This window comes from Natator depressus, chromosome 25, assembly GCF_965152275.1.
Source record: "Natator depressus isolate rNatDep1 chromosome 25, rNatDep2.hap1, whole genome shotgun sequence".
In the NCBI taxonomy this organism is placed as follows: Eukaryota; Metazoa; Chordata; order Testudines; family Cheloniidae; genus Natator; species Natator depressus.
In genome coordinates, this window is record NC_134258.1 from 13255603 (window position 1) to 13280108 (window position 24506).

Here is a 24506-nt window from a genome sequence, read left to right on the forward strand (position 1 = left end):
GCTGGAAGGGACCTCAGGGGGTCATCTCGTCCCACCCGCTGCTCAACGCAGGACCAACCCCCAACTAAATCATCCCCGCCAGGGCTCTGTCAAGCCGGACCTTAAAAACCTCTAAGGAAGGAGATTCCACCCCCTCCCCAGGGAACCCGTGCCAGTCTTTCTCCACCCTCCTAGTGAAAAAGGTTTTCCTAATATCCAACCTAAACCTCCCCCACTGCAACTTGAGACTATGGCTCCCCGTTCTGTCATCTGCCACCCCTGAGAACAGCCGAGCTCCAGCCTCTTTGGAACCCCCCTTCCGGCAGCCGAAAGCCGCGATCAAATCCCCCCTCATCCTTCTCTTCCTTGACTCTTTCCAAGAGGCCACAGGTTTCTGTCCCGCGCCCTGAGGGGTGCACGGCAGAGAAAGGGGGGCGGGGCGGGGTGCACGGAAAACGTGGGGTGGGGGCAGGGGGTGCGTGGCAGACGGGGGAGGGAGGAAGAGGGGGGAGAAGGGGGGGTAGCTTGGAGCGGGGCAGCACAGTGATGACGTCTCAGAAGAGCCCACCATCTTTGTGCGGGGCAAAAGGTGGGGGCGGGGAGGGGACTGGAGACTGGGGTCTTTCCCCATAAGCCGCCCCCTCGGCAGGCGACTGCGATCGGGCGGCGGGACGTGTTCCCCGCACAACGCTTTCAAGGGGTGAGCGGGCGAGGAGGGGCGGGGTGACGGAGCGCCCCGCACAAAGATGGCGCCCGCCCGGGCGCGCGTCGCGGGCGTGGAAGGACCCAAAGGGTGCAAGGACCCAACCAGGCCCCACCCACGGGCCTGCGCCTCCCCCTCCCCCGGCGTCCGTGCTCCCTTCCCCCAACCCCACCCTTCGCGGCGGCAGGGGCCCGGCCGCTGCCCCTCCCCTCAGGCGGGGATAAGGCGCCCCGTGACGGGCGAAGCGAGCGATAGCCGGAGCCGGAGGCGGCAGCAGGTCAGAGCAGGGAGGGGGGGAGCCGCTTCCCCCGGGCTCCCTGGCCCCGGGGGGGCTTGTGGACCCAGGGGGGTTATCCGCCCTGGGCTTGGACCGGGGGGGGCCCATTCTGTGGGAGGGAGGTTTGAAGGGGGGCAGGGGGCGGGGCCCATTCTGGGGGTGGAGGGGGGCGGGAGGTTTGGGGGGGGCGGGGCCCCCACTCTAGGGTGGAGGTGGGAGGGAGGTTTGAAGGTGGGGGACTTGGGGGGGGGGCGGGGCCCATTCTGGGGGCGGGAGGTTTGGGGGGGCGGGGCTCCCACTCTAGGGTGGAAGTGGGAGGGAGGTTTGAAGGGGGGGGCGAGGCCCATTCGGGGGGGTGGGTGGGAGGTTTGAAGGGGGGGGCGAGGCCCATTCGTGGGGGTGGGAGGGAGGTTTGAAGGAGCTGCGGGTCAGGGTGTTTGGGGGGGGTGGGATGGACGGCTGGCTGGGTTTGGAGGTTCAGTGTATTGGAGCTGGGGTATCTGACGTGGGGCACAAGGGGTGGGGTGGGGTGGGGGGCTAGGCTTACTCCAGCGTGGGCCAGGCCTGGGTTGGGTTCCTTGTAACCATTCTTTCAAAGCAGTCTGTGCTTTGAGAGGGGGGAGTGGGAGTTGACCCCTCATCAAGAGCCATGTGACTCATTAGAGGTCTCCACCTCCCCGCCAAAATGACTCCAGGGATGCTGTGTCTGTCAGGCCTGCCCTGGGGGTGGTGCATAGTCTCAGCCCTCCTTGCTCAGGAGGGGTCATCTTCAGTTCAGGAAGGACCAACATGGGCTTATTAAATCTTTAGAGAGTGTTTGCTTCTGCTTTCCGAGAAGACTCACATAATATCTCTGCAAACCCTGGTTTTAGTTCCACTTCCCGTGCGTGTTTACTTTATGCCAGTTAAATGTTTGCACAGTGCTTTGGAAAATGGGAAGTGCTGCATAAATGAGGACCAGGTAACTGACTTCACACCTTTCTGTATGGTTGTATCCTGTTTGTCTAAGGAACGGTTTGCAGCACATAAGTCATTCTGTCTGCTGAATCTTTACCTTACAAGCCCCACCAGAATTTATATATCTTTGCATCAACAACAGACCCTGTAACTGACACAATACCGTTGTCTTGCCTAGACTGAGATTTTAAGTTGTGATGTTAAATATGTAGAGCAACTTGCTTCTGACCTGGTGTAGTCATGGTAGTGTGCCTTAACATGTTAAACTTTGAGTTAAAGCGTTCCCCCTAGAGTTCGCCCTCTACCAGCTAACAGATGTTAAAATACAACTTGTCTTCTCTAGAGTTTTAACGTGTTATCTAACATTACTTTAAAAACATCTTTTATTCTAGTGAAGATGAGGCGTATGTGAGATGCTTGTTCTAACATTAGGTCAGGGACCCTGGCTTAGGAGTTTCATTTTTAAATTAGATATGATAGTGACCAGAAGTTAAGTTGGTGGGGAAGAGGAAAACAGGGTTATACAGAAATGGTTGCTTTCTTGGGATTTTCTTAATATGCCTTGTATTCCTATTTTAACTTGTGTACAAGCCTAGATTATCTGTGATAAGTGAATATGTTTGAGATGACCTGATAGATGAACAGGAGTCCAGGACTGGAAAGCTAACCTAGACACTTGTCTTGTGGGCTTTCATAACTTTCCTTTGCCCCATAACCTCATTTTGTGGAATCCTGTTAAAATCACTTGAGGCAATTAATAGAAGCTTCAAGGTTAATTTTTATTTATGACGTGGAAGGCATGAAGCTATAATAAATATTGCCAGTGGCAGACCCAAGTTCTTTAAAGGCTATGAGGAAAAACCCCAATACAGTGGGATAGGAGGGAGAATGTGTAGGACAAAGCAATTGCTCCTTCTGTCTGCTCTACATCCCAAAATGGTAAAGAGGCTTGTGTTAAAATGCAGACTATGTACACTAGCTGTGCTATTATTGAATCAGAAGGTCTCTTGTTTTGCTTCTACTTATGAATTCTTGTAGGACAGGAAAGCTGTCATGCCTTTTCCTCTGCGAGTGACTAATAGGGAGAATCCTCACCACAGATGCTTAATAGTCACCAGCGGCTACGTGCGCATACGCAGGCGTGGATGCACGCTGTCTGTCAGTCGTATCTGAGTGAAGGGCTAGACTCAAGCCTTTTGCTGTATTTTGGAGGCTGTAGTCTGCTCTAAGAGAGGAAATACTGGTTTTCTTCAGAATGCACAAACAGGACCTCTAGTGGAGTAACAACAGCTTACGTGAAGAAAAATCTGTTTTTCCAGACCTTTGGCTTTGTTGGATAATTGAATTTTCTCTGTAAGGGTCAAAGTCTCAAAGGAAACCTAGAATTTCATTCTGCAGTCATAGCAGACTGGCTTTTTTTATGTACGTTTGGTGGCTTAGCGGACAGGAATAAGGCCAACCTGTTGGTCCTAAATCTAAATTGTGATGGAAACTAAATATTCTATGCGGAGGTTGCTCCACAGGTCAAGCCACACTAATGTTTGACATGTATATTGCACTTTTCATTTTCTAAACACTTTACAAATCTTCACTAACCCTGCCTGCATCCCTGCGAGCAAGTTAGTATGGGTCTTTGTCCCCCTTTTACAGATGGTGGGGGAGGAACAGAGGGAGAACTGGGGTTAGCAGTTGAGTTCTTGGCTCTCAGTTCTGCTGTCAGCCCCAGTCTGGCCTCTCTGATTTCAAAGCCGTTTGGCTCAGGCTTGGTCTACACTTAGAAGTTATGTCCCTGTAGCTACGTTGTCCCGGGGTGTGAAAAATCCCACACCCCTGACCGACACAGCTATATTGATAAACCCCCCAGTGTGGATGCAGCTATGTCAATAGGCTGCTGCCGACATAGCTAAGCTGGTGTTCCTATGCTGACAGAAAAACTCCATCAGTCAATGCAGGCTGCATCTCTACTAGGGGGCTCTACCAGCCTAGGCTCTGTAGCATAGACATAGCCAGTTGGAAAAAGCAACTTCCTCTCTGGGATTTGGGATCGGAGCTGACCCTGTCTGTCAGGGGTTGTCACCTGAACCCATGGCCCAGGGAAGCACTTTGGCAATGGCTTTTTTTCTCCCTTCCCTCCACAGAGCACCCTGAGGGATGCCCAAGAAGTTCCAGGGCGAGAACACCAAGTCGGCTGCTGCCCGCGCAAGGAAAGCTGAGGCCAAGGCAGCAGCCGATGCCAAGCGGCAGCAGGAGCTGGAAGATGCCTTTTGGAAGGATGAGGACAAACACGTCATGAGGAAGGAACAAAGGAAGGTAAATGGATGGGTGAGGTGGGAGGGGAATGTGTGTGTAAGGGAACCTTGTGGCAAGTCCTTGCATTCACACCTGGGAACCTCAACTTACCTTGCAGGGGCTGCTCCTGTTCTTCTGTTCCAAGGCTACCATTGGTGCTAGAAGCACTGTCCCGTCCTTTTTCAGGGACGGGAGATAGAGCTCATTGCTACCCTAGGAATGAACAGAAGCAGAATGTAGTGAGGAGCATAAGTGTTCATGCACAACTCAGAGCTGTATTAGATTATAGAGCTGCCTTGCTAAGGGCAATGGTGAGAGCCCCATTGGAATTATTTAAACTGAATTGGGTAAAGTGCAGAAGAACCTGTTATAGGGAACAATCCTACAGAAGCCTGGATGACATGGACCCTAATCTTTTGTGCATCTCCTGCAAATCAAAGAAATATACAATCCACAAAGGATCGCCTCTGTCTGCCAGAAGCTGGGGATGGATCACTGGATGATTCCCTGGTCTGTTCATCCCCTCTGGGGCATCTGGCACTGGCCACTGTCAGAAGGCAGGACACTGGGCTGGATGGACCCTTGGTCTGACTCAGTCTGGCCGCTCTTATGATAACATGACTTTTTTGTCTTGCCTCTTGTAACACTGGTTTTCTGGGGATGAGTTTTCCCAATTAGATTCTAATCCACTTCCTGTGCTCTGTATGTAAATCATGTAGCTGTTCAATAGGTGGAACAGTTCAGTGTTAACTTCTGGACCGTTCAGACTTGAAGGTTGTGTTATGGTGTTGTATGTTGTAGGACAGGTAAATTTCCCTCCCGTTCCAGTAACATTTTTTTGACCTACCATGTCACTTGAAAGCTAGGAAGTTCTCACAGTCCCCATGCAAGCAATACACAAGCAAGTGCACTTCTTACTACTTCCATGGGTTTCCTAGAAACTTAATTGCCAACATTAACTGCTAGTAGACCTTGCTTTTCTAAAACAGGATTTGTTTACCCTGCTGATATCCTTTCCTAGCCCAAGGAGTTCTGCTGGAGTCCTGAAAGTGAAATGCCTGGTGTGTGTAGGTCTGCTCTCACTGTAAACTCCATCAATGGAAGCTAAGTGGGTGTGGCTGAATATATGGGGCTGGTCTGACCTCTGCTACAGTTTGCCCATTAATTTACGTAAACAAAAAACATTAAAGGCCTTTATGTTCCTTTAGAATAATGTATTTTGGCCTCTCCATTGCGAAGTACTTGTTACAGCTTCACCACTATTGCAAAAAACCAGAGTCCTCTTTTTCATTTAGGAACCCCGGATACATTTTTTCAAAAGCATCTGTCTTTTTATTTTAAATATAAAAGGATTTGGGGTTTGGCTATTTTAATTTTGCTTTCAGCTAAAATGGCTGTTAAACAAGTCCCCTAGGAATCCGAGTTAAGAGAAAATCACTACACAAATGGGTTAAGTCTCTTCTGTGGCTCTTAACTCACTGATTGAAAAACTTGTCGTCCTTGCATCCTGATGCTTTTTCTGACCTAGTTAAAAATCCCCTCTTCACTACCTCCATCCCCCCAAAATAGCAGTATTAGAAAATGTCCCTCTTGGCTGGTATGCCAGCGCAGACGGATTTCTAGGTGTGCCGTCCCAGTGGGGTAGCTCAGCTGCATCTTTCGGAGTTAGCGCTCAAAGGGATGTTTATGCTGGGTCATCACGTCTGATGGTGAAAGGCCTGGTGTCTTGCGGCATGGCAGGTGGCGGTCTGGCACCCTTGGTGCTTCAGTAGCATGCCTGCATGTGGTGCCAAACCCTCTCATGGCCAGCCATTGCTGCCTAATGGCGTAGAGCCGAGCAGTTCTCTTTACCCTGAGATCACGCCGTAACCAGGTGTTGGGGAGCATTGCAGTGCGTCGGCAATAAAGCATAAGGTCACTGCGCCAATATCGCTGCACTGGAGCCAGTGGCTCTATTGAAGTTAAATCCAATGTGCAGCATAAGCTGATTGCTGTGGTGGTGATTCGAAGTTACTGAATTGCAAGGTGATTGAACTGGGGCCTCTGTTTCTGCCATCTTGACTCAAGCAGGGTACTGGGAAAGCCAATTGGAGGGAACAGTCCCATGTTGCTGAAGGAGACGGGCTAAATGAGAGGAACCCAGTTCCTGGTACGCATGTTGCTGCTGTGTATCAGAGTTCACGTCATGCCAGGCACTGCCCACACCCACTGGAACAGAGTTTCCAGTCCAAAGAGCTGACCGTATAAACTGGATCTTCACGCTTTTGTGGTTGGTGTTCTAGGCTTCCTCTTGCGACCTGATGACGGGCTGTGGTGGACCACCACAGCCAGCTTCCTATTCAACCCACCGTGCAGCTTGGGCCGTTGTGATCACGAGAGTGAGGACTGGAGCAGATCTGTGCTGGGTTAGAACATGCACAGCAGAGAGTCCTTGTGGGTGGCAACAGAGAGTCCTTGTCTGATCAGGTCAGGGATCCCAGAACCAGTGACTGGATGCTGTAGAAATACCCAAGAGCGAATTTCCATTTCTAGTGTGTCTGATCTGAAGATACCAGCTTTTGGTCTTTAATGCCCATTGATTCATCTCTGGTCTCTTCCCTGCTGTCTTCCATGGCATGCTGCCCATCGGGCATCAGAATGAGAAATAAGCCCCATGTGCTTCATGGAGCAAGAGGCTTGAGGAGCATGTCTATAAACACTTTTTCCTTTTTTTTCTTTTTTTCTGTAAAGAAAATGTTAGCAAGGAATTGTTTGACCTTATCAAACTTGGGTGTTGCCTGCGCTTGGCATGTGTAGTTTGCTTTTTCTTCCTCTGCAGACAGAAAATTGTTACTGAAGTAATCATAGCTTAGCGAGCCACTTGGTTCAGCTTCCCTCTGAAGTCTTAATGCTGCTAATGCACTTTGACTGGGGACGTGGCTACGAGATGCCATCTTCCTCAGCCGAGCTGAGAGCATTAGACAAATGTAATATTGGAATCTCTTGGCATCTTTCCCCTTTCCTCTTTTGTCTCCTTTCCTTCACCCTTCGAAACGGTCTCTTTGCTGAGCTTAATTTAATCTCGATCTGCGTCACATCTTAATATGTGCGAGCATAGCCGGAAGATGCCACCTAGGCCTTAGTCTTAGGAAGCTGCTAATCAGTTGTGAAAATCTAAATGAACGCCTGACTCCATGAGTATCTGAAACTTGTGGAGGTGTCGACTGTCTGTCTCTCCTTAGGGAGAGTAGACAGTGCACTTTCCACAACTACAGCACTCAGCTGCAGCTTTAAGAATATCCGTCGCAAATGGGGACATGGGGCAGTATTCTCTGTGCACCGGGGTTGTAGTGTGCAGTCACTGCACATAAAACAGACCCCTCGATTTCAGGGCCTGGGCATGCTCCACTAAAATGTCATGTCTTTGCATTTTACTCAATGGCCTTTGACGGATACTTTGCCCACCTCTCGCTGCCTTGCTCTTGGGGACTCTGGAAATGTCACATGAAATCTGTGGTGCAGCTGGGAACAGAACCTACATTTCTGGAGTCCCTGTCCAGTGCCTTCATCACAGGCCCTCCTTCCTCTCTCTCATTGTGGTGCACTAGGAGCTGAACTGAGACCATCTCTCTCTTTGGCCTGGTATACTCCAGAAAAGCTTTGCTGGTATAGATCTATTCCAGGGTTGGCCAAACAGCAGCTCACGAGCCACATGCGGCTCTTGAACAGTTAAAGTGCGGCTCCCGGAGGGGGGCCCCTCCTTTTCCACCTAATAAACTGGTGGGGAGGGGCGCTCAGGACTTCTGGCCCATGGCAGGGCTCAGGGCTTCAGCCCTGCAGGGCACCTCCCATGGGGCAGAAGCCTCAAGCCCCACCACCCAGCTGCCAAGCCCTGGCAGGTGAGCCCCAGCGGGTGCACCTGGCTCTTGAGGCGATGAAGATTATAGTATGCGGCTCAGAGGGTCCGTAAGTTTGGCCACCCCGATGTATTCATTGAACTAAACAGTCCATCTCCCTCCTGGTGATACAGCACATAAAGGCGAGAGTTCTGTTGCCGGTGAAGCTTATCCAGTTCTCCAAACAGGGTAAGCTAGCTGAGCAAAAAGCCTTTTTTTGCCAATATAACTGTGTACACTGAGGCTTTTTCTGGCATGGCTTTATTGGTCAGGGAGGTGAGGGGGAGGAATCATGCCCCTGATGACATAGTTGTGCTGGCAAAACTTTTAAGATCTTTGTATGTGTCCCTGAATAGCCATCAGCAGTTAATGACTGAATTGTCTGGGAAGAATTGGCAAAATCCTCAATAGCCCATTTCAGATCCCCTCTGAATCCTGGCCTCTAGATGCATTTTTAATACCTCTAATGGGTCTGCATTTTTGTTTAATATCTGTGATGGTTCTCCTACGTACTACTATTTCCATCTGTTTCCTTTGCTTGGCTTGTCATTCCTCAGGCCCAGAGTCAGAGTAGACATAGTCTGTGTGGTCTAGATAGCGGATGGCAGTTCTTGGATTTTAATTCTGCTGAGCCACCAGCTTGCTGTAGGCCCCTGATCGAATCCTTTGCTCACATTGTGCCTGTCACCCAGTCTTCCCCCAGATGGGCTAAAAGGCAGTGCCTTTCACCTGAGCCTCCTTGGCAAGTGAATAACCAAAAGGAAGTGTGTCAGATGCATGCACCCCATGATATGCCAGGAGGTAAGTGAGGTGGGGGTAAAACAGGATTTATATGGACTCTGATTTTAGGAAGGCAGGCACCCAAACATGACTAAAGAATCCATGAAACGTATTTGGACAGGATCTGCCAAAGGATGGTATCCAGCAGGGGAATAGCCTTACTCGGTGCAAGAGGGACTTGGTCCTCCTACACATGCTGTAACTGAGAGCAGCACATCTATAACAGTAAGTCTACATTGCAGTAAAACACCCACGGCTGGCCTGGGGCAGCTCACTCGGGCTGTGGGGCTATAAAATTGCAGTGTAGACATTAGGGCTTGGGCTCTGGGACCCTCCCCCCGCCCGGGGTCTCCGGGCTCAGGCTCACAATGTCTACACTGCAAAGTTTTTAGCTCCAGTCAGCTGACTCAGGCCAGCCATGGGTATGTTATTGCAGCGTAGTCATACCCTTAGCTGTTTGAACAACAATACCCTTGTTCATTCAGGACCAAAACGACTCTCCCCGAATCCGTCCAGGTGATGGCAGTAATGTATTACTGCATGGGGCTGGCACAGAGACCGATTATCTCCTGATTTCCTGCAAAATAACAAACTTCCTCAGACTGAATGAAAGCCGTGGGGATAGAATGCTGCAGGGTGTGTTGGTTGTGTTGTATTAAAACGCCCCTTCTCCCTCTTGCCCCCGGCAGATGCTGACCACCAAAGCCCTTGTGTTGTGAATTAGGATGTAGCGTGCTATTTTCCTCAAGCTGCTGCCTCCCTGAGTCATTTCAGGGTTCAGTGACTTTCTGCACAAAACAATTTGGTGGGCTCGTTTAAGCACTGTAGACACAGCCCGTATGGTGGCATCTTGAATATCTGGTCATTAGGAAGTTTAATGTCCAAAAGGCAACATCAAGGCTTGGCTGATAGGGTTGCGCCTGTCATTGGATGACTCACTTGTGGCATTTGCTCTTGCTGTGTCTTTAAACCTACAGCATTTTGAGATGATCTCTGCTAATGGAGAACAGTAGATCTATATCTTGGCTTTGCTGCGTAACGGCGTGTCTGAGCTAACATCAGGCATAGATTTCTATTCTCCAGTATTTCTAGCAACAGACCACTTCTTGTCAGTTGCCATAGGGGACTCTGGGTTTTGTGCTCCTGCCTGAGAGGCAAATCATACAAACTAGACCCAGGCAGCAGGGCCCAGTGGGTAGGGCACTGAACTGGGACTTGGACCTGGTTTCTGTTCCACTCTGCTGCTGCCCTGCTATATGACCTTGGGCAAGTCCTGTCTCTGTATCCCTTCCTGTCTTTTGTCTTGTCCATTTCAGATTTAAGCCCTTGGGGTGCGATTTGTCTCACTGTGGCCAGTGCAAGGGAGCCTGTACGTGCCACCGTCATAATATAGATTGTGCTAGTGCCCTTACCCTGCTGAACACCGCTCTGTCCAGTGCCTTCCAATCTTGACCTGGCTCCGGATCCTGCTATTCCCGATCAGAAGGCCAGAAATTGAAAGGCCCATTGTGCCAAGCCGGGGTTCAAATGTAGACAAACCAGATAAAACACGTCCGTTTTACGCTTCTTTCTTCCCACTCCTCACTCTCCCCTGTCTCCAGCATACCCCTCCTCATATACAAAACCAGCCGGTTGCCTCAGTGCATTACCTTAGCCCCACCCTGCAAAAGTGTCGTGTGTGTGTTTTTCCTCTTGCAATTAACTAAAGTGCAGTCTGGTTGTGGAGTACCCTTGAATGCTGAAGCAACAAGTGAGGTGAGTCTGTAGGGAGCTCTGAAGGATGACAGCTTACCACACAGATCTACCAGGTATTGGGGGAAGAGTTGTCAAATTGACTAACTGTCTAGGGTTCCTGTGACACATGTTGCATTTGCTGAAAGCACAAAGCTAATATTCAAAATGCTGTCCGGATTAAGAGGTTTTTTTGAATACATCTCTTGAGAGATGATGTCCTTCAAATAGAATTGTGCTTGGGGTGTAGAGACATGGCAAAAGGGAAAACTAATGCAAGAATAACACTTGCAACGTTGTACATCCAGCACCGCAAAGATGCGGCTGCTTCTGAGGTGGAGGATAGCACGTGGCCATGCTGCACCACTGTTGAGAGTGGGGGAGGAAATGGTAGCAAGAAAGCTTCTCCATCCCACGTTGGAGGAAGATGCTACTCTGACATCCAGGAGAGCTTTTAAATCTCCTGTGTGTTCAGCCAAATGGTGGGCTGCCCCAGCCTCAGATTGCAAAAATTATTAAAGCTGCCTGTATGTAGGAAACTCCGCTATGGTCCTGTGCTGTCTTGGGAGAACCAGGCACTGTTCTAATGGGGGAAAAGATCTTGGCTGCAAGCCAGTCTGAGATCAGTACCCTCACGGGGGTGTCCTCTCTGCTGGGTGGGAGTGCCCTTCAGAGACTGGCCATGCTGCCCCTAATGCTCCTGCACGGGTTGTTGGAGAGCTGCCTCCTGCATAAAGTGAGCTACCTCCCATAGCTTACCCCGGGGGAATTCTGCACCACTGCGCAATGCAGAATGTATGTTCTGCACAGAATTTCTTTTTTTTTCCTGCAGAATTGGCGCTGCAGAGCTGCTGGCCGCTGCTGCAGGCCAGTGGAGCCTCGCTCCCCAGCTTGCAGTGCGCCTGCGCGGGAGGCCTAGCATGCCCTGAAAGAAGGCCGCAGCCCCGCAGTTATCAGAGCATCTAGCCTGGGGGGATGGAGGCCCTATGGCTCTGCATGTGATGACTGCATCCACCTGGGGATGGGAATGGGCCTGGGAGACCCAGCCACGCCAGTTCTTAGAGTGCGGCCACACCCTTCCTCACCTTGCATCTTCCAGCAGGACAGTAATGAAACTGGGTGGGGTGGAGCCTGCAGCTGGGCTCTGGGGGAAGAGGGTGCATGTATCTGGGCTGGGGGGGGGGCCTCCAGCACCCCCAAAATACTTTGTGCCAGTGCGCACACACCCGTCTTCATCCCTCCAGCAGCATTCTCTATTTGCAAACTTGACATATGGTAACCCTATGGGGGCAGGGCAAAAAAATTGAATTGATTAGCGGGGCAAATTTCCCCCAAGATATGCCCAGCTGGCATGTGTGATGCACCCAGACTGAGGTGCCCAACTAAAGCATAGCCGAGAAACAGGAACTGGGTTGTTGTAGGGGTTTCTTTAACACTCTGCTCCTGGGGGAATCTCTTTTGTTGTCTGTATTGTTACAGACATACTTGCTGACAGGTTTTTTTGCAATAATAAATTACCAAAGTAATTGAAACTGGTGTAATTGTGTTTTGTTTTTTAGAAATAAAATAGGCAGAACTTTGCAGACTTTTAAAATATTGTGTGCAGAACTTTAAATTTTTTGGTGCAGAATTCCTCCGGGAGTGATAGCTGTCCTCTCGGCAAGGGGAAGGGCCCTTTAAAGGGATTCAAATAGTGTTTTGACTGGTCTTCCACTTACTGGCTGCTTCATGCTGCCGTTCAGCTAAAGGCAGCTTTGAAGTGCCAGGAAAGCCATTCCCTGCCATGGGTGACCTATGCAGCCAGCTGCCTGGAATCCCTTTTATGCTCTTCCCTCCACAGAGCGTGTCTGTAAGTGGAAGTACCATGCTGTTTCCCTCCACTTCTCACTGTGCTTCGCAGGCTTCTTCAAATGTCAGGCGTCAGGAGGTCTCTCCTCTTAGCTTCTGCACCCCAGTTGGAATGGAGGGAATCCGTGGCCACCTCCTTTTAGAGAGAGTAGGCTTTAGAGAGATGGCCAGCAAATTAAAGGTCTGTGCATTTAATTGTATCCATCACTGGAAAGATGTCTGTCATGTGTTAGAAGGGTACAGCTGTCTCCCAAAACTCTGCTGGCATCTGAATCCTGTGACGCTCTTGGTCATATTAGTCTGAATCTTGGGGTACAGGTTGGCACCTCTGTACACTAATATCCTCATAATGTAGTGTTCTCACAGACAGGTATCTTCCCTCCCTCCCTCAGTCCAGTATTACTCTGTGCAGCACCATGCCTTAGCTAAAGGAGGCAATGGAATGTTAAACAGCTGGGGTAACTAGGCCCCACGTCCAGTTCCTGAGATGGATGCTCACTGCAGCTACAGAAATGGCTCTGAGCTTGGGGGTGAGTGAGACATGGAGGTGGGAGAGTGAGGTCTGGTGGCAAGAGCGCTAGAGGAGATCTGGGCTCAGGCCTAAGTGCTAATTCCAGCTTTGCCACTGACTTGCTGTGACTTCAGTCAAGTCCTGGGACCTTTACTTCTGTTCCTTCCCCTCCCCCAATCTGTAAAAAGGATCTACGTTGGGGGTTTTGAGGGCTGATCAATCTGACAGATGTGGAGAACCTCAAAGGTCCATACATGTGCTCAGTATTATTCCAGCTTGCTTATACACCCTGCTCCTTCTGACCATATCAGACTTTGCATTGCCTAGTTCCTCTGCTCTGTGAGAAGCAACGACTTTGCCCTTCCAGCAGAGATCTCTGTGGTGTGCCTCTGAGTCTCCCGCAAAGAGGTTGATTGGGAGCACAGCCGCTTCATTTGACCACTTGCTCAGAGCCATGCGGCTGCGACCTTTCTCCCTCCATCTAGGAGCAGAGAATTCATTGTGAAAGGTAATGAGTCTTGCTTGGCCAGTTCTTTGCAAGGCTGGAAACTTTATTTTCAATTGCTAGAAAGACATGTGAGCAGAATATCCAGCCAAGGAAGTCTTCCTTTCCTATGCCCTGTTGACTCCGATGCTGTTGGGGGTTTCTCTTCCAGCTGGCTGATCGCTTTGCTTATATGTTTCACTTATAAAAATGGAAGTGTCCCTTTCATTAGAGCACTCGTGCTGATTCATTGCGGTGACACACACAACTAGGAGTTTCTTCTGGCTCAACCTGGTGAGGAAGTATTTAAATTCCTTTCCTAACAAGCTCCTGTGAGTCAAAAGCAGAAATTTAAATTGTACATATTGTCTCTAATGTAAGAAAAGCCCCCTCAGTAGAAATGAGACTGCCCCAAAACTATTTAAAGTCATACTTGGCATGGAATTTCAGCTGTTACCAATCTGTAGAGACCTCTTCTGTAAAGGATCCTTCCCCTGAACGACTGACCTCTGCACTGCATCAGCCCATTAAGGAAATTGACATTTGTACACTCAGGAACTTGCTGTGAATGTTTTTTAAATCCTGGTCCTCATGTGCCCGCAAGCCTTATTACTCGGCCACCTGTGATTCAACTCCTGAAGTCACTGCTGTTGCTGCAGATCTCCCAGCTTTGAACCCTACTAAAGGCCCAGAGCAGGTTGGAAAGCCAAGTGCTGATAGTGAAATCGGATCATGTATATTTTGCATGCCTTGTGACAGAGTACTAATGATTTGGGCTTGATTACTTTCTGCAAGTGGAAGCCTCTCAATTGTAAACATTAGAGAGCAGGGAGTAATATTGTCTAGTGGTCAGAGCAAGGAACTAGGAGTCAGGGTTCCTGGGGTCTATCCACTTGCAGCATGAGCTGGAGGGAAGAGAGCACAAGTTGCTTCCCTTCTCTGCCTCAGTTGCCCCATCCTGTAAAAAGAAGCGGGCAGCTTATTTTGAAAGGGGATATAGGAATGCAGAGTACCATTCCCTGGATTTCTGTACTGTGAGACAAGTGGAGTTGCAGTGTAGAAATACGTGGCTGAGCTACCTGTGTTGTAAAACAAGTTACCCTACTAGCAAAGGGAGTAAAAGATAAATTTTCTGTAACTGCAAATAATGTTTCTGTCCTGAAATGTACAGGTTCCCTCCCTTTGCTCATTAGCACTTGTATATCCACTCCTTATCTGCCTCTTGAATTATTCAAACCTACAGCCAGGCCTGTAGTATCACAAAGGTGCTTCCTGTGCCAGGGATTTCTTTTGGTTACCTTGTTCAGTCACACTTGCCCATCAGAGATAGGACAAAGCGGTATGAGAATAGTTTTGCTTTACAGTAATCCGTATTCTAGACACACAACACCAGTATCATGAATACACTGCTGGTTCTCCTGTGTTTGCTATAGGTCTAACTAATTAAATTACTTATGCGCTCTCTGGTAATTGTGTGTTCAGTGATTTCTCCTTTCTCTGGTGGAACTTTTAACATGGTAGTTCCTACAAGTGTGATATTGATGGGGAGCAGAGGGAACCACTGAGTGGTCGTTTAGGCAGGTGGCAGAGAGAGCACAGGGCTTGGGCTGCCACTATATACAACAGTAGTCAATCTGCATTGTCCTGCCATGGACCCACCTGTCCCTTCTTGGTATGTGACATAGTGTTCGAGGTGGCTCCTGCAACAGTTTTGCCAACCCTAATCCATGTTCCTGGACCTTTCCCTAGAGGAGGCATGTGTCTGACCAGGCTATGCTCCCCTGAGTCCCTGCTTGAAAATATTGAGAGGCCTTGGAGCTGGTGCATGTGGAATGAAGCGCTAGGCAAGAACAAACAGAAGTTGCATCACCTCTTAAGTGGGAGCATCACTAGAGTCTGTCTCCCGTGATACCATTGCTGTATCTGCAACCGTGCCCAGTTAGCTTTAAGAGGAACAAATGTCTGTTGCTCTGCTTTTATTAGCAAACGCATGAAATGGAATTGCAGCACTGGTGGAATGGGTCTATTTCATACTCAGCAAATCTGTGTAAAATGAGGAGTATGCATGGCTCTTCTTTATTCAGAGCAAATACAGGAATGAATCTCTCAAGTTCGTGGTTTCTCCACATGCACTAACCTTTTTAAAATGAATTGAAGGCTGTGAACAGGCTGAAACAGATTCTAGCAGGCTAGTCAGGAATCCCAGCTTGAGTCAGCTATCTAAACAGAGCTGCCTTACTCCAGAGAAGTGGAAAGATGCAAGGGGAGACTTCTGTCTGTGGTTACTTGCTCAGCTAGGCTTAGGAAGTGCTGTGGGGGCAAACTTCAGTGAGTGGGGTTGCAGCCCGGCACGTGGGGTAGCAGTACCACTCGGATTTGGCCTCACAGCCCCTCTGTCATGGTGGAGGGGCCATGGGGCCAAATCTCAGCGAGTGGTGCTGTGACCCTGTCTGCCAGATCACAATGCCACAGGGTTTGAGGCTCTCTCAAATGGGGGCCTGGGATAAACTGTCCCTTTTTGCCCCCCACCCTTTGCCTCCAGGCTGCCTTGTTGAGAGGCACACAAGCACCATGACAGGGGTTTGAGAGATGCATTTCATATGGGTCCTGCTCATCAGAACTGTCCCCTGCAAGTAGAAAAAGTTCCAGATTGCTTGTGGGCTTTACAAAGAAAGAGCAGCTGTAGCTAAGCAGGATTAGGGCTGCTGGATGCAGACCAACCCTGTCAGTTCTCACAGCTGTGGCCTGGAAACGTGGCTTTGGATGCACAGTGGTTCACCAACAAACTGCTGTGTCAGGATGGAGAGCGCCACTTGTGTTTAACTGTGACCATATGTGGGGGTTTTAAATCCAACTGCGAGTCATATTTCCTATAGCAGAGAACCGCAATGTGTAATTGACTCTTCTTAGCTTAATCTGAATTTGTAATGAGGGCTTTAAAATCCTTCATTGTGGCATGGCCAGGCTTCAGCTTCGTAGTAAGCAATTGGTACTAGTAGGAAAACCATCTGCTATTGAAGTCAGAAGTACTTAGTTAAAAATCTTGTTAAAGCTTTTTTTTTTAAAAAAAAAACACAACAAACCCACAAAAAAACCCATAAAGCAGCCCTGCAGTGAATTCTTCTAGCTGCCCAGAGATAACAGGGGTTTGGGCAGTGGACACTCAGGGGAAAATCCCCTACAGGAGGGAGTGTTTGACTTCTGGCTGGTGAATGGGACTTGTGCGAGATCAGGCAAGAATTGAAGAGATTTGGGCTTGCAGAGGAAAGGGCAGTATCCGGGCCAGAGAGAACGAAGTGTAGTGACAGCAGAAATAGTACCTTTGTGACACACCTGCTGGCTACTGCCACAGTCCTTCTTAGCCGTGTCCACTCTGCAGTGGTCTGCTGCCAGGAGAGCTGGCTTCATTCTGCCATCTGCTGTTGGGTTAAATGCTGATGGGTGAATCTGTTCTTGCATCAGAGCCAGTAGAAAAACAATGAATGGCTTTTGGTTTTGGTTGTTCACCTTGAACTTAAAGCATTAATGAAAATGATCTGGAAAGACCCTTCTATCTGTGATGCTCTTCCCTCTTTAATGGAGCCTGGAGAACCCGCTCATCTAAGGCAGTTGCTCAAATAAGATCAAGAAACAGAATGGAGAGATGCAACGTAAAGCAAGTGGGCTCATTCAGCTCTTGTGGGAGCCAGGGAACCTACTTAATGTGTTATGAGATGACTCCTGCTGGGACAGGCCAGGACTGGCTGAGCCAAGTGCTAGAACAATGTAATGTCCTCTCCAAAGGCATTGGAACAAAGCACTTAGTGAGCCAGAATTTGAAGCCTGCCAATTGTAATAAACTTCATCCCCATAATGGCTTTTTTCCATCCTGGATTGTAGCTGCTCTAACTCTGAGGTATGCTAGTATCCTACTTCTCCGCCTGGATTGAAAGGCTTAGTCCTTATCAGATGGTGGCTCCTGGGGCACATTTTATATTGCTGTCTGTCTGTCTGGTCTGAACCTCCTTAAGCTCCCAAGCTGAGGAATGGCTTAATGAAAATTGTTTTTTCCAAAGTAGCTCTAAAATCCAGCCTTATTTACAGTCTCTAAAGTAGGCCATACCCTGACATGCATAATACCATACTCCTTAAACACGGTGAACAAGGCAGGGTGCATTACCTCTTCAGTTGTTCTTCTCCACAGCTGCCTTTCAGAGCAAAACCCATGATGATAACGCCAGATATAGTTAGCTGTACCATCCCCGTGAATAATGGATGAGACCCATAATTGGCCACGTAACTAACCTAAGTACTGGACTGCTATTGGGACTGAAGTCACTTTGTGACCCTGGCAGACAAAATCAACCTGGACAGAATGATGTTGCTATTTGCTGTGAAACAGTCTGTGGCTTTGACTCAAATATGAAAATAAAACTCAAAAGCTGCTAAAATCCTAGTGCATGATTGCACTATTGTCTCCTAGCAGTGCCTTTGCCAGCAAAATGGAGGTTCGACATCGTGGGTTAAATTGGCAGTGTTTCTTGCTTAAGGACTACAATAATTGCTTCAGATTAGCCTTTTGATTCTCTCTTAAAGGAGAAATCTGAGAAACTGTTCGGCGTTTTTGATCTGAATGTCAAGACTTCTGAACTTTCCAACTTTGACCCTTTCACTCTTATTAAAATTAACCGTGGAAAACTTATCCTGATTGTTAACGGTCTTGGTCGGCATCTCTCCCCATTGACGGGTTATATTTCACCACGCTGACATCACAATGAACAGTACATGATTACAGATTAAGATTGGGGGGAGGAATTGGCAACAGCATGGGGAGTGTGAAATTACCTCATCTAATTACGATTCTGAGATGGGCCTTGAAATCTCAGGATGACGGGCAAAATTCCTGGCCCACTTTTTGTGAGGTAGCCTGGGGAAGGGGCCTAGAATATAAAGTTTGGCAGGGCTTCAGTGAACTCTGCTGCAAACACTGGTGGGGACCCCATGTGCTGTCCCATATTGGACATTCCCTTATTTTCATGACTGGGTGGGCAGCCAGCGGGGGTCATTGTTGAGTGACACACAGCTCACGATGGTGATTCAACAGAAGTTGATGGGAGACTAGAGTTTGAAACTAAAACATTTACTGAGTGAATATAAAAACAGCAGTGTGCTAAAGAGATGCCATAACACTCCCAAACCCCCCGCTGCGCTGCAGGTGATGCACTATTGTAATGATCTCTCTAAAGGCTGGGTACCTTTGTGTTCCCATGTTTTATTACTTGTCCTAAATGCAGACCGGCGCCAATCTCCTTCAGCATGGTTTTCCTAATCCAAATGCAGCCTGTGCTTGGTGGCATGCTGACCTAGCAACTAGGGGATCTCTGGATATAAACAAAGGATCTCTCATGTTCCTGCATGTAGCAGAGCTACCAAGTGCCTCTATGTTCTGGCTTCGCTCTAAAACCATTCTTGAGCATCTTGCTCTGAGTGGAAAAGGTGGTAAGCAGATGACTCAATTGTCCATGCTTGGTGGCTATGGTGTATATTGGAGTGAGGGGCAGGGAGAGCAAGTGGGCTGAGATTATGAAGAAGCTAGATGCCCATCTCCATACAAGTCATTTTCTCTCTGGCCCTAGCAGGAGGGTGGACTTGATTGAATCAAAATGAGTGTCTTCCATCTCCGTCTCCTGTGATTCTAGGTTGCTTTAGGGTGGCTGATTTGATGCTGGAAGTGGGCATTGTGGGACAAGAGGCCTGGGGCAGGAAGTGACCTCACATTGTCTCTCCCTTCCAGGAGGAGAGGGAGAAGCGCCGGCTGGAGCAGCTGGAGCGCAAGAAGGAGATGCAACGCCTGCTGGAAGAGGAAGACGCAAAGCTGAAAGGGAAGTTACCGAAACCAGTCACCCCAGGCAAGATCACCAGGGCTCAGATTGAAGAGACAATCCGGAAAGACCAGCAACAGAAGGAGAACGGAGATGAAGGTTTGCAGCTTCCCCATCATTATACCATTGAACATCCCCTACTAGCACGAGGGTTTAGTATGCCTTGCAGGTGGGCTGCTCAGGCCCCATGAGCACCCCAGAGAGCAAGCCACTTCTGTCTCTTTGGCGAAGTACAAGATGTCCTGGGGGCCAGAGAACCCCTAGTTACCATGTCCAAGTGATGCACCCTTGTTGTGTCCCTGCTAGGGACTCCTAGCTGCTGCCTGTATAATTAGTCCAGTATCTCCAAGCACAGAGAGAGAGGAGGGGTTCCGATCCTAGGCGATTAAACTTGCATTTCACTCTCCAGGATCCTGGGTAAACTTGCTGTTGTGTCGCTCTCTACACCAGACTTGTTTAACCCTTGAGGTATTGGCCTTCTCCAGAGTGCCAGCCAAACAAATGTTCTGCACCTCTTAAAGGCTTCATCTGGCTGGGAGCTGAATTTTTTTTTTTCCCCCTTCCTATTCCAGTGGAGAAGCAGAAGAGCCACCTTGATGTTCCCTTGGAGGAAAACATCAACAGAAGAGTGTTGGAGGAAGGCACCGTGGAAGCCAGAACCATTGAAGATGCTATTGCAGTCCTCAGGTATTTGGCCATAGCTTCATGGTGCTTCCTTTGGAGGGGCCGGTTTCCTTAGAGATTCCCCAGAAGCAACCCTGCCATGAAGGTGCCAGCCCAGGCACCTTTGGGTGTTTTAACACTTAAAAATGTAGCTGTCCCACTCTGATGCAGCGAGAACAAGGCAAGTCCATCAGTCTCCTGCTGCACACCCTCTAATCCCTGCCCAAAAAGCAAAACTGCCCAAAAGCACGGTGTAACCGGGCCTTAATGGGTCACAACTGAGGATGCCAAATTCAGGACCAACTGCTGAGAAATGGGGCAAACGCAGCCCAAAACTGGTGGCTATTCCTTTATAAGATATACCAAACCAGCCACAAAAGTAAACTCCTGTTTCCCTGCGCTGGCTAACAAGAAAACATAAAGGCAGTTTCCTCAGGCATTCCAGTTCTTATCTCTGAATCCAATGTTTTTAGTGGTGATATGAGTGGTTCTTTACAACCAGTCTCATCAAATAATAGGTTCTTCTGATCCCAAAGGGCCAGCCACACACCCAGGTCACTATATAACTTAAATCTTACCCAAAAATCAGACTGATGCCAATCCTTTAGTATCTAAAATCTAAAGGTTTGCTTATTTAAAAAAGGGAGAAAAAGGTGAGTTAAAATTGGTTAAAGGAATCAATTATGTACAGTAATGGCAAAGTTCTTGGTTCAGGCTTATAGCAGTGATGGAATAAACTGCTGGCTTAAGTCAAGTCTCTGGAATACATTCACAGCTTGGATGGGTCATTTGGTCCTTTGCTACAAAGTGAAGCTCTGAATAAAGTTCCACCAGAGGTAAGAAGCAGGATTGAAGACAATGGAGGTGTTTCCAGGGCCTTTTATAGCTTTTGCCATGTGGAGGGAATCCCATTGTTCTTACTGTGGAAAATTACAGCAACAAGATGGAGTTTGGAGTCTCATGGGCAAGTCACATGTCCATGCGTGTCACTTAGTCACAGCACGACATTCCATTAAGTGTAGAGGGGCATCTCCCATGGCCCGTTAAATGTTCTTTCGATGGGCCACTCCATATGAATAGTCCCTCCAAGATGTGCTGGGTAGTGAGCAGTACCCCAGGAGCCAACAACTGAAATCCAGGTCTAGAGCCAGTACTTCCCATACAAAATGATACATGCAGACAGATAGCATAATCATAACCAGCCAATCCTAACCTTTTCATCGCCACCTCACTCGACAACCTTTGTACAATATTTGCTGCAAATATAGAACAGTGGTTGCAACCATGACCTGTATGGTCATATTTTAATCAGATAATGTCACACATGGTCAGTCAGAATGAGGGGGGGAGCATCATTGCTTTTTGTTTGTCCTCGGAGGTATTCTGTTTGCTCCGTTTACAAATGGAGCTAAGGCCTCCTTTTGAAACTCCCCTGGGATCAGAAAAGCCAGCTGTCCTCTTTCTGCTTCCAATGTCCTCCTGGGTGGCGAAGATCCCACCAGCTGAATTCTGCCAACCCCCCTGTTTGATGCAGAAGGCACAAAAGACTCCAGTTTGCTTTCCTGGCACTCTATCTACTGTTCTGCACAGGGGTTAGAGCTGTTGTGTCTGAGTGGGCAGACTGGAGATGCCTGAGGAGCAGAGCTGCTGTGTCAGGGGGTGTCTTTCCAGCATCGCTCTTCTGACTGAAGTATCCTCCAGACATTGTCACTGCTAAGGAAACTCAGCCATAGATGATGTGGTTAGAACTGAAACAGGCCAATGATCTAGCCCAGCCTCCGACCAGGTTAGGGTTATTCCCCAGGGCCTGGGCTGAGCTGGTGCCAGCTAGAAGCGACTAAGATTCTTTTTTCTAGTAGTATTCCCCCTTTTTAATTCTCCCCACAGTGTTGCTGACGACCTGGACCGTCACCCAGAGCGCCGGATGAAAGCTGCCTTTGCCACGTTTGAAGAGATCAACCTGCCACGCCTAAAGCAGGAGAACCCCAACATGCGCCTCTCCCAGCTCAAGCAGCTCCTCAAGAAGGAGTGGATGAGGTCCCCAGACAACCCAATGAACCAGAGGCACATGACCTACAACAGCCAAAAATAGAACTGGAAAGAAGCCAGCCATCCCCCTGAGGACAGGGCTCAGCCCTAGGGCTTCCTTCAAACACGTAAGAAAACAAGGCCACCCAGGAACCTTGCCTCATTTATTCCCCCTGCCCCCTCTCCGTCTCTTTTGTGCCCTGTTGTTGGACTCCTAATTAAACATGAGGCTTCCTGATCCAAACAGATGTGTGCAGCTCTTCTCGGGGTGCCCCAGGGAGCCTGGCTCCCCGATTTTGGCTGGAGCCATGCCTGCTGCAGATATTCTGAAACTGTCCGTTGCATACAGACCTCTCCAGAGCAACCCGTTTTTTATATCCTTAGGCAGCTGGGCCAAAGCAACCCGGATGGATTAACTCAATCTTTAACTTTTAAAACCGTGGTAGTCCTTTTAGAAGTGTCACTCCTGACCCCCCTGGAGAGCTCAGAGCATTGTACCAAATCTGGCACTGCCACATGGACACTCCTAGCACCATCCATGACAGTCTAGACACCTGAGCTGCCCAGCACCACATATAAGCCCCTCTCCCATTCAAACTGAAGTGTTCTCTTTTTATCCCGGTCTCTCTTGTAGCTGCCCTAACACCTTCTTTACAAGAATCCTCTCAATGCTGAGCTGGTGTCATGTGGCAAGAGAACAGCGTGAAGAAGGCATCTGCTCTGGGCCACAGGTCAAGCAGCACTATGTTGTTCTGGGAAGAGGTAATGGGCTAGGAGTGGGTTTTAACCCTAATTGCTAAGCCACCATCCTGCCTGCAGTTGCCCACTGCTGTTCCCTAGGTGTCAGTCAGTGACACAGCGGGGGCAGGGAGTGGAATCTGAGGATATGAACAGTATTAGAGGAAACTCTTCCAGTGCAGCCACTTGTCGTTCTCTGCCTTCCCTTCCATCTCCAAGGGAAAAGCAAAGGACCTTGATGACCTAGCACAGTGCAGTTGCCTCCCTAATGCGGCAGAGTGTAAGGTGCTATCACTTCTCTACGCAGAGTTCCCCGCAGCCCATGTGTGGGAATCCTAGAGCTTCGCAGCAGGAGATCAGAATGGGACTTCAGAGAACACTATACATGAAGAGCAGTCTCAAGCAGGGAAGACTGGGGCCTCTTGTAGCCTGGGGTGCGTTTTTCCCTCGAAAGGGAAATGTGGATCTTGCACCATGGCAACTAATGCAAGGGGTCAAAATGACTTTCTCCCACCTACTGCGTGAAAGCACCAGTTTGACACCCTGCTCTGTGTTGCCCTAGACACACCCGTTCACCAGGAGCCCTTTAAACTCTGCTCGCTGGCCCAATCAGCAGTGCCATTGTGTTTTGTTAATAGTCCTAACCCTCTCCCTTCTGCAGTATTGAAGCTAGGTAATAAAATATCCACCATGAAACAAAAGGCTGAGAATTCCCTTGCAAGAGTTGCCGTGCTCCTGGAAACACCAGGCGTGCAGCTGAAAGGGCTTCGTGCTGAGGTGGAATTCTAGCCCTCACATTAAAGGTACAATGCTTACCTCCCCCTGTTCCTGCCAAACTGTGTTCTAACCACCTCCTTTTGAAACTAAAACCTCACGAGGTTGGTCCAAGGCCATCACCCTGCCTTTGTGCTTATGCTCCATGATTGCAATCAGCTCCAGCCCCAGCCCCAACCCGTGCCATGTCTCTGGCATGTCAAGCCTATGCTGCTGTAATCCAGCATTTAATCCTAACCTGCTTGCTGGGTGAACGAGGAGACCGTGCTCAGCTGGGGATGACATTCTTTGTAAAGCTGCTCCATGAGCCAGCTCATGACCCTCACTTCCATCGTCCCCCTACCACAAAGCACTAGCCTATAGGCAGCCTCTCCTAATGTCTTCACTGGTTGAATCTGTGCCTGCCCTGGATGGAAATCTGACTACACAGGTCAAGTTTAGGGCTGGCCTCTATTGCAGTAGGAAGGTGTAGGGAGGTTTTTTGTGGAGTCCTTAGCTGCTAGCCTGCAGGGGTGGGGATTTCTTTTAATGGCACTAAACACAGAGGGTAATCTCTCCACCTGCTGCACTGATTAGGAGTGGCCAAACACATGCCCGCTTGCTGTTGCATTTGAAGTGGCTGCTCATGCACTGTGATAGCTGTGAAGAGGCTCTGATCTGAGCTTGGAGAGACCGTAAGGTTTGCATTGAAAACCCTTTTAGCTGCAGCTCACCTATTGCTTTGGCTTCATATCTAGACAGATACTCTTCACATTAACCTTTGTCCTCTTTGCACCCTACTCCAATTTGTTTCAGAAACAGGATGACCGAAACAGTCCTGCCCCTTCCACTATCCCCAAGAGTTCAAAGAAATCCAGCTGGTACAAGGGCAGGGAGAAATACACTATAGCATCTTTCCCTCTCCTTTTAGTGTGAAAAGCTCTCTATTTTTGTTTTAATCTAATATTAAAAATGGAAATCCCAACCTGTAAGCTATTGAAGAAATAAAGCCTTTGGATCATGCTGGCA

The 24506-nt window shown here is 48.9% G+C and overlaps 1 protein-coding gene across 2 annotated transcripts; it reads left to right on the forward strand.

The window, feature by feature from the left end:
- The first annotated feature begins 827 nt into the window (after positions 1-827).
- CCDC124 (coiled-coil domain containing 124) lies at positions 828-24506 on the forward strand. 2 transcript variants are annotated; one of them, XM_074939204.1, is made up of 5 exons: positions 828-959; positions 4055-4226; positions 19208-19394; positions 19868-19982; positions 21846-24506. In XM_074939204.1, the coding sequence occupies exons 2-5, from the start codon at positions 4068-4070 to the stop codon at positions 22048-22050; spliced, it is 666 nt and encodes a 221-aa protein (XP_074795305.1). In that variant the 5' UTR covers positions 828-959; positions 4055-4067; the 3' UTR covers positions 22051-24506. The 2 variants fall into 2 exon arrangements, with proteins under 2 accessions (XP_074795305.1, XP_074795306.1); XM_074939205.1 differs by having other exon boundaries at positions 828-953; positions 4052-4226.

Excerpts from the sequence above, each read along its gene's own strand:
- CCDC124 (XM_074939204.1), top strand. The coding sequence starts at position 4,068 with ATGCCCAAGAAGTTCCAGGGCGAGAACACCAAGTCGGCTGCTGCCCGC. Across the intron at positions 4,227-19,207 it reads TGAGGAAGGAACAAAGGAAG|GAGGAGAGGGAGAAGCGCCG; the intron begins GTAAATGGATGG and ends TCTCCCTTCCAG. Across the intron at positions 19,983-21,845 it reads GATGCTATTGCAGTCCTCAG|TGTTGCTGACGACCTGGACC; the intron begins GTATTTGGCCAT and ends TTCTCCCCACAG.